This window comes from Macrobrachium rosenbergii, chromosome 2 (genome assembly GCF_040412425.1).
Source record: "Macrobrachium rosenbergii isolate ZJJX-2024 chromosome 2, ASM4041242v1, whole genome shotgun sequence".
Classification (NCBI taxonomy): domain Eukaryota; kingdom Metazoa; phylum Arthropoda; class Malacostraca; order Decapoda; family Palaemonidae; genus Macrobrachium; species Macrobrachium rosenbergii.
In genome coordinates, this window is record NC_089742.1 from 58,066,226 (window position 1) to 58,076,770 (window position 10,545).

Sequence of the window (10,545 nt, forward strand, 5' to 3'; positions counted from 1 at the left end):
CATTAAGCTAAGATTTCCAAGTAGCCGCTTAATTACTTGAGTATATATATATATATATATATATATATATATATATATATATATATATATATATATATATATATATATATATATATATATATATATATATATATATATATATATATATATATATATATATTTGTGTGTGTGTAAATTCATTTACAATTATGGCAAATAATTCTCCCATCTTAATCGCAGGAAAAACATTTTTAGATCTAATTAGCCTGAGTTTATAAACGTAGGTCGCAGAAAAAGGTGTACGTTTTCAAGATGTGATCTGATGTCTTCATCCCGTACGTTACAGTTATGGTTCAAGATCCCTCCTCTTTCTGGCGTTCATAAAATTCAGTCATTCCATAACAAAATGTATATTGGAAACACCCATTGGAGTTCAAAGACCTTTTGCAAAAAGTCCAACTTTCCTTTTAGAGTTAGAATCAGTGGGTAATAAGATATAACACCGTGACCAAAAAGAGTTCTCATAAATACAGATTTTTTTCTTATCATCATGAATGGTCGTTTTTGGGGACCACTATTTTGAGTGTTATTATCCGTGTTTCTTTATTCATGTCTCTGTACATATATCTAAGTTGAAGGCAGACCTTTTTTTTAGGTATGAATTTACGAAACTAATTTCGATTTCTTTGTATGTTTGTTTGTGTATTTACAGTATATATACAATAAAAATGCCTTAGTCTTTCTTAGTTTGAAATTGTTCATCTGTATTCAATCCATTCTCCTTCGTAACAGAAAATAAGTAAATGCGAATTATTGTAGACGAAGTCTTCCACCTATCTCCTTTCATCTTGTGTTATATGCAGAGGAAGACTCGAACAAGATAACCCTTATTTACCAACTGACACGCTGCAATACGGCGCAAACCCCGCGAGACTGCGAACCTACGTTGCTGTAAAAATCCAGCGTGAATGCACAATTTACGGCCAAGTGCTCTGACATTTGGCTTTGAGATGTCCCTGTGTGTGTGTGTGCACGTTAGCCTTTGTGTGTGTGTGTGTTTTTTTTTTTTGTGCGTCTTTGCGGTATCACCACAAAGAATTGGGTTTTAGCAGTGCCGAATTACTGTAGTTGTTACGACACCTTAAAACTTGCCTTTCCTTTATTTCTTTCTGGACGAAGTTTGATGATGTTTAAACACGGGAAGTATGTGTGTAGTGTCCTCTGAAAAAACTGGTATGGCACATATTGCACACAGGCTTATTTGCTTTAAAATGACTCTAGTGTAAATATACTTATATTTTAAACAGAGAGAGAGAGAGAGAGAGAGAGAGAGAGAGAGAGAGAGAGAGAGAGAGAGAGAGAGAGAGTGAGTGAGTGAGAAATTCAGATTTCATTGAGAATACCTACAAGACATATATATACAGTACACACACATACACTGTACTGTATATATATATGTGTCTTACAGGTATTCTCAATGAAATCTGAATATCTCTCTCTCTCTCTCTCTCTCTCTCTCTCTCTCTCTCTCTCTCTCTCTCTCTCTCTCTCTCTCTATATATATATATATATATATATATATATATATATATATATATATATATATATATATATATATATATATATATATATGTAAATGAAAACCACGTTCCATATTTTCGTGATTTAGTTATACATCTATATATAGATAGATAGATAGATAGATAGATAGATAGATAGGCAGACACATGAAGTGAGAGTGTCAATATTTCATTCGAAAATCACACGAGAGAAAGGGGAAAAAGAAAACGGTTCTGATTCCACTCCAATCACGTAAACAGACAACGTCCAGGCATAAGTTTCCTCGACGCACAAAGGCAAGCGACGTTGATTTATGCTCTACCCTAAGGTAAAGCATCTGAGGTTTCCGTTGCTTTTTGTGGCGGAAGTTTTGTTCAAGGAACTGTCCAAACTTCAAAACCAGAAATGAAATTGCTAAAAGGAAACCTTATCTGATAGGGCAAAACGATTCAACTTTTCCCGGGAAGGTTTGAAGATGTGAAATAAGGGGAAGACAGTGGAAAAGGAACTACTTAAACAGTATTATGTTTTTACTTTTGCTCTTGAGTAATTATATATATATATATATATATATATATATATATATATATATATATATATATATATATATATACATATAAATGTTTTATATCTATATATACAGTATATCTATAATATATATATATATATATATATATATATATATATATATATATATATATATATATATATATATATATATATATATATATATATATATATATATATACAGATATTATGTTGAAATTTACTTTGCGGACTCTCTTTTTTATGATGATAGTTATTTTGACGGATTTTCTAAAATCCTCCGATATTAGTTTATCCAAACATTAAAAATCAATCACTCTGATGTAAGAGATGGTCGAAAATAGACGTCCTAAGCCCGTACCTAAGCAACTTTCATTTTGCTTGAAGCCAAAGAGTCTGACCCGGGCTGGACGTCGGAAGTTCTAAAAGTGTCTATTACACAAGACTAAAGTTGTTATACACACACACAAATACACACACATACACACAAGGATAGATGGATAGATAGATTTTAAGATGCATTCATACAAGTACGCATACGATATTTATTAAGAGACAACAGCTGTCTATTTGTATAAACTTGATTTCACAGTTACTCGCCAAGGAAAAATTATGCACACACACACACACACACACACAAATATAAGAAACTTGCATGAACTGATGTTCTTATACCCCTGTGTTTTATGACCAGGGGAGGTCGCCCGGCCGGAAAACTTCAAGGACTCTGAACACAAACCAACAGGAATCCTCCGTGACCAAGTCAGGTCTTTTCTTGCACAAAAGGAAATTTGTCTGGGACTTTCTCAGAACTTTCAGAGAACTTTCAGAGAGAGAACGTTTGCTTTGGCGGTTTCACGTCACCTTGGGGACGAGAAAAAGACTGAGGAACAAGAAAAAGTACTGTATTTTTTTTTTACGTAGGTCTAGGACGATTACCAACTGCAGTCTAAGAACTGGCATGTTGTATTTTAAGCGACAGTTGAAACAAGTAGAGAGGACATGGTAGCGTGTTTTAGTCGTAAGTTGAAAGATGGGGGAAAACAGTTTTGCTCTGTAATGAGTTTAACAACTGCTTCATTATATATCTTGAACGACAGCCCCATTTGATAACGAACGGTTCAGCGGAGCATGAGGCCAGTACATCCTTTCACACATCTTTGATTAATGGTGTCATCGAGATTGCACTTTCTGTGTATTTTCAGAAAAAAAAAATGTTTTGTATGATGTAAATATTCATAACCAATCAGAAAAGCACTCTAACCGTATTATTCTGTTGGATATTTGACCCAAAGTAAGTGCGCCCGTGAAAATTAGTATATGAGATAAAGCAAAATAAAAATAAGTTAGCTTAGTTAGAAGCAGAAATATTCTTAAAAACATACGAGCAGTTATTTCACGCCATAGCTAGAACAGACATCCACAAAGCAATTTGCCGTCCTAATTAAATTTCCTGGAGCACGGCGGAGTGTCCACCCATTTAAGAAATAAGAATCCCTTCCTTTCCAGAGAGCACAGTGCCCTTCGTAGAATTTTTCCCTCCCTTACAAAAACAAATCGAGTCCATTATGCAAGGCGCAGGTAACTTTCAGTTAATGTTATTTAGCTCACCGGCCGAATATTTTGTCCGGGGCACCGTAGGGAAATCTTTCCTGGGAGCAGCTTCAGAGACGAGCGGTATGGGAAAGGGATGCTGATTGGGTCAATCTCCCGAGGAACATTGGATTTCCCTCCGCAAGAAAAATGCCGTTCCTTTGCTGGTACTGTGGCTACTGCGGACTTTTTCTCTCGCGCCTTTTCCTTCTGGAGTTTCCTTGTGTTTATTTATATGTATGTTTGCAAACACACACGTACATATATTTATGTACATACACACACATACACACACACACGCACACACACACACACACACACATATATATATATATATATATATATATATATATATATATATATATATATATATATATATATATATATGCATATATATGCATATATACATATATATATATATATATATATATATATATATATATATATATATATATATATATATATATATATATATATATATATATATATATATATATATATATATATATATATATATATATATATATATATATACTACTTAGTATGTTGTGTTATCCTGTAAAGTTTCATTTGTTAACTTCTGACTGCCAGACACTAAACCCTTCGATTCAGTGTGAATGAACTGTGACAATACCTTCTAAGGATTAACGCCTCTCCCCTCCTAAGACTGCTAAAGTGAATGATCTCTGTTCTTCTTTTTATATCTGCGAGTTTATTCAAGTAGCAACCTCCTCTTAGTCATTATGCTAACTCTGAAAAAGGTAGAAATAAATGGAAGGATTTGAGATGGAAGTCGAAACAGGGGATCTCTTACAAAGTACACGGGATTTACTCTTTGGCCGGGTGAAGGGGGATCGAACTCGACCTGTGTACGAAGAAATGAGGCGCTTGTATTCGGTTTGAAATCCTCACACCACTGCATGACGATCCTCTCGGATAAAGAGATTTTACAAGCATTTACAAGTAACGTACGATCGCCTGAGAGGGAGGTAATATCGGAGAATAAAAAATAAACTAGTAATGCGTAAGATATGCCTAACTTTTTTTTTTAAATCTGGGACTATACGGAACAGGAAAAAAAGTAGTATAAGGGGTAGACACAAAAATAACATGGTCCGTTTTTCCCCTTTGTTTTTTGGGCCAGCTACGGCAACCCTTGTTAACTTTACTCCAAAGTTAATTGGCTGTCGGAAATGGCTTTGCTTCTACCTTATTCAATTAGGATACGTGGAAATGTGATCCGGTAAAGCTTCACTTTGTGTACGTTAGTCGTAATATGTTGGTGTGGCCATGATTACACTGACAGCACCCATATAGCCTATGGTTCTTTAACTGATTTACCGATGGTCCCTAGCTCGCAGCCATTAACTAATGCCATTTACCTATTAGATTAGTTTTTGTTCAGGAGATAATCGAGTTGGGGAAGATTACGTAAGGAGATTTAATCTTGTTACCGTATTGTTTTTAAGTTTTTTTTTCGTCAGAGTAAAAATGCACACGTACTCTATATATATATATATATATATATATATATATATATATATATATATATATATATATATATATATATATATATATATATATATACATACATACGTATATATATATATATATACAGTATTATAAATATATGTATGTGTATAGTATAAAAATGACAATAACATAATGAGAAAAAGGACATTGTTAATGATAAGATCATTATTATTACTGATATTATTGCATTTCAGCTGTTCCTTTGTTTCTATTGTTACTGTAATGATTTCCTTAAAAGGAAATCGTGCTGTAAAATTTTAAAAACTTTAACACCTATTTTCGTTACTCAACCACAACTTCACAGTATTCACTAAAATCGTAGAACCCCTCTGGGACTAGAAGTTAATGATGGCTGATATTAAACAAAAATTGCCTAAAATAAATATATATATATATATATATATATATATATATATATATAATGTGTGTGTGTGTGTGTGTGCGCGCGCGCGCGCGCGTGTATATATGTATAACAGTGTCACTAATTATACAGTACACTTGGCTGAATACTCAGTCTCCAGTCACCTGTACGTCAACTATTTAATCACTACATATATATGTACATATATACTGTATATATACATATACATACATACATATATATATATATATATATATATATATATATATATATATATATATATATATATATATATATATATATCTAATAATTTGGATTGGTGATAGTTATTCCCATGTCACTGTGAATTCGTTATTAATGGGTTTTATGTCCGAATTAAGTGTCTTTAAGAATAAAATGAACTTTTATACAGCACACACACACATGTAATTTATATATATATATATATATATATATATATATATATATATATATATATATATATATAAAAGTGACCATTAAATCAAAAGATATTTGTGATGCTCTCATCTTTTTCAGCATTACATCCAATAAGAGATACCATAATTTTTTGGGCTGTATAAAAGTTTTGTCACTCTTCAAGACGCTTCCTTCGTCTTATAAACTGTGTAGGCTTCCCACTTCAAGTTGCATTTCGTTGCAGATCTTTTACGTCTTCATCGGTATGGCATTCCTGGCTGCTTGTTGCCAAACAGTGTTATGTTGAACCTTGGTTGTTCTTTTTAGTCGGTCATTCTTGTATTTCACTGTTTAGCCTCTTTTTTATGTTAATTTTCTTCTGGCTGCTTTTATCGCATTTTTTATTGAAGCCCACACTTTGCTTGCTTTGTATCGCCTTGCTAAATCATTACTTTCTTTTTATTTTTATTTATGGTAGTAATTTTTGTCGCCTACTCCAAACTTTAGCCGGAAAATAATTTTTGTAGGGGGATTTTTACACATCATATTACAATAAACACGGAAGTCGTTCCCTTTTCACCATGAAATACATTTTTGCACCGTCAGGATAGGGAGACATTCAAAGCCCTGAAATCGACGAACCTCGGAAGAAATATTGAAAAGAAGAAGAAAGTTTTCTCAGCGCCCCTGTTATCCGGAAGGAGAAGACGGGGAAAAGGAAGTTAAAGATTTATGCCACCTGATTTGACTTTATTGACCATCGCTTGGCAGGTCAACCCCCGCCTGGATATTTGCCAGATGAATAAAGGGCTAGGTGACCGGGTGTAACCCAGACGGCATAAGACCGTGTTTACTCGTGTGGACGTAATGGGTCTTGTCTTCCTGCTCGAGTGTCGAACGCGCATGCGCTTTGATAGTGGCGGGCCAATTTTTTCAGACTCTGCGTATGATTAAGTAGACTTACTTGGATGATTTCTAGGTTTGCCCAGAAGCTTGAATTTCATATTGTATAACTTTTTATATTGAAAATTACCAGTATTTTTTTACCTTTATTTAGTAGGCTTTTTTTGGAACCACGACGGAAAAGACAGTAAATGTTCTGGCTTTGACAACTTATCTTCATTTATGGCTGCTTCCTTTCTTTTCAGACTATTGTATATGGTTTTAACTCTTATCGTAATAAATAGCATAAATTTGGATGTCCGAGTAAAGTCTCTCTCTCTCTCTCTCTCTCTCTCTCTCTCTCTCTCTCTCTCTCTCTCTCTCTCTCTCTCTCTCGACGTTCATGAATTTCAAACACCTTGAAACGGTATACTTTAAGTTACAGAAACTTTTATATATTACATAAATACATATATGTATATATATGTGCGTGTGTGTTTGTGCGTGTTTATATGTATATATACTGTATATATATGTAAGTATGTATGCATATAAAATACATGTGCGTGTTTGTTTATGTGTGTATGAATGAGCGTGGAAGTTTTGGTATTTTCAAGAGTACATTTTCACCGTCCATGACTGATTCTTAAAGATAAGCAAAAGAAGAAAAAAATGAGAGCAAGAGACGCAAAAGAGACACAGACAGAGCATACGAAAACAAGAGACGAAAAAGAAAGGAAAAGAATGAAAAGAAGAGACAGGCAGACACCCAGTTTGCTCGAGGCGGTTAGATTTTTCATTGTTAATTTTCCTTATTTTTCGACACTTTGCTTTCACTACTGCTTTGTTTATCTTTGTTAGTATTAAAGGAACCCAAATGATCGTTATGATTCGTGAGTATCCAGGGCAAAAAAAAAATCACTCATCGCCCTCATTTTTTATACAATGAAAAAGTTGACCGCTTTAATTATTTGATGGCGCCTGATCTCAAAACCTCGTTAGGGTTCAGAGTAAACTCCATTGCAAGGAAATTTTCTTGCACCTTATAGATTATAAGAGGTACTTCGGATTCAGGTAAAATCTCATGTAGTCATATTTTTCCATGCTAGATTTTTTCATTTCAAGTGTCTTTCTTTTTGGTTTAACTGATCGAATCTCTCTTTTCTTTATTTTTTAGGTGGAGGAAGAGAAGTTCTGTGTTGCAAAAATAATTATTTTTTGTATACAACAACTTAGAAATTCCTTCATTCAACCAAAAAAAATATATTTGCGCTGTAGCTTTGTTCATGTAAAAATGTATCTTATCATTTTCTTTTTTCGAGAATCTAATTACTTTGTTTTTACCCTTAGTAAGCTTTCAAATTTATTTTTTGCGAACTTACTTTTTACCCAAGATCTCCAATTTCTTGAAAATTGTGAAAATCAAAAAAGATGTTCAGACCTTCATTTGACTGCGAAGTAAAACTCAAATCGTTTTGATCCTTAAGGAAACATGGCGGAGAACTTGTGTTTGATTGTTCAAACTTTTTTAACGTAAGAAACCTCAACTCTTCTGGGAGTAAAATTTATCTGTGAAAAATCCTAAATTTGCCTCCTTGGTTTAGCTGAAGTAGGAAGGATTAAAGCATTAATATTGTCAGAACGTAGAAGAGCCATAGAGCCATTGTTTCTTGTCATTAATGATGTAAAATTTTGACTGAATGTTTAAAATGAAGTGGGAATTTCATTTGACTGAACTAACTTTATTTAGTTAATGTACCTCCTCATTAGGCAAGGGTCTGGCTCCTTCCTTTGTTTTTATTTCTATTTTTAAGGGAGCATAGCACGGGGTTGAAGTGTTGACCTGGCAGACGAGTTTTCCCTGAGTCAATATTTCAGAAGGTACCTTCCCAGAGCCTTTCTCTCTTTGATCTAATCGTGAGCGTGGTTTTCCAAATGGTAAGGGATCTGTAAAGTCTAAACGTTCTGTAGACCTTGGGATTAATCCCCCCCTGGTGTGTTATTTCAGTAAATGATTTTGAACTGTACAGCACCAGTAGAGAGGTCATCAAGAGAAAGTCAGAATGCTGAAAGTTCACGGAAGAATTGTGATGAATACTAATTTCCAGTAGGAGTGTTTGAAGAACGTTGATGAACTGAGATATTAAAGATTAACATTCTGAAACAGTGAGCCTTGCATTTATGACCCCAGGTAACCTATTGTATATCCAGTAAGTCAGTTAGGATATACATTACCAGAGAATATTGAAATTAGATGCTGATGCAATGCGCAATTTTCATTCAGGTAAGAGCAACAATGATGTGCGATGCAGAGGCATGGGTAAGGAGAAAGTGCACCTTTGGTGGGCCGAATTAAAAAGTCCATAATTTTTATTTAAATCTGTTAAGTCCTCCTTTATTTGCCAAATAATTAGAAAATGGTAAATGAAGAATGATTAGAAAATGGTGAATGAACAATAATTAGAAAATGGTAAATCAACAATAAGGGACCGAGACGAGAGTGTTGAAGTAGATGTGGGGAGTAATGAAGGGAGCAGGTAAAGAAACGAGAAAATGAAAGTAACAATAAAAATAGGGAATTTTAGAAAAGATAAATGAAGCGAGTATGAACTGGTATTGCTATAAGAGGCGAGGAGAAGCGTATGTTAAAAGAGGTTTACGGGGGAAGGAGAGGAGGGAGACCAACGATAAATGGATTAACTGCATCTTTGACAATTTGAAGGAGAGGATTAGCAGGATAAAAAAGGTACGGGACATAGCGAGATGGAAGAAACTTGTCAGAAACTCAGACCTCATGAAAAAAGTGGAGAAAGACGAAGAATTCTTTTCCATTGCGATTTGGTGACAAATTGACTCCGTGTTGAGCATTTAAACACCTGGAAACAAAGAGTTGAGCAACAGTCGAGATTCCCGTAGGTGGGTAGTGCAGCCAGTGCACATCACGCGGTGCACTGTAAGCATTATTTAACGTTCTTTGCAGCGTTCCTTCGGCCCCTAGCTGCAACCCCTTTCATTCCTTTAACTGTATCTCCATTCATATTCTCTTTCTTGCTATTCGCCGTCTCCTAACAAATGTTTCATAGCGCAACTGCGAGGTTTTCCTCCTGCTACACCTTTCAAACGTTTCTAACCTCAGTTTCTCTTTCAGCGCTGAATTACCTCATAGGTCACAGCGCTTGGCCTGTGGCCTAAATTCTATATTCGATTCCAACAGTCGAGGTCTTTTTAAGATATAAAACTATAGGACTAGACTCTCAGATAGTTTCGTTTTCCTTGTGACCTTTTATTTATATAGGCCTACTCGTACATTACTTAGTCTCCTTGCTGTCAGTACCTTCAGATCCGTCACTCCAGAAATTGGAATCCTTGGGACCTGAAACAGACTCCTACAAGAACTCCTACAAGGGCGATTTACTCACGTGCACGGTGACGGGAAGGTCATCTCTGTGCCCCTTGGGAGAAGGCGGTGTGCCCTCCATGTGGAGGCGCGAGCTGTAGGCCGAAGCTGTTGAATCATGCACTCGCTCAGCCGTCTCGACCTCCTCCCCTGCAATCACTGCACGTCTGCAAAGGATGAGAATGGCGATTTAGTCAGGATTTCGGAGTAAGATGTCTCGTTAGTGCTGTTGGTGGGGTTTAAGGAATATAGGGGTTATAGATTCTCATTCAGGGGT

General features: G+C 35.0%; 2 protein-coding genes across 2 annotated transcripts in view; one reads left to right on the forward strand and one right to left on the reverse strand.

Moving 5' to 3' along the window:
* The window catches only part of LOC136847497 (cerebellin-3-like), a 306,286-nt gene that overhangs the window by 104,893 nt on the left and 190,848 nt on the right, over positions 1-10,545 (forward strand). The window lies entirely within an intron of this gene.
* LOC136847503 (CB1 cannabinoid receptor-interacting protein 1-like) overlaps positions 1-10,545 on the reverse strand; it is a 262,615-nt gene that overhangs the window by 74,385 nt on the left and 177,685 nt on the right. Inside the window, exon 3 of the mRNA XM_067119246.1 lies at positions 10,291-10,435. Within this exon, the coding sequence (XP_066975347.1) occupies positions 10,291-10,435 (145 nt within the window). The remainder of the gene's footprint in view (positions 1-10,290; positions 10,436-10,545) is intronic.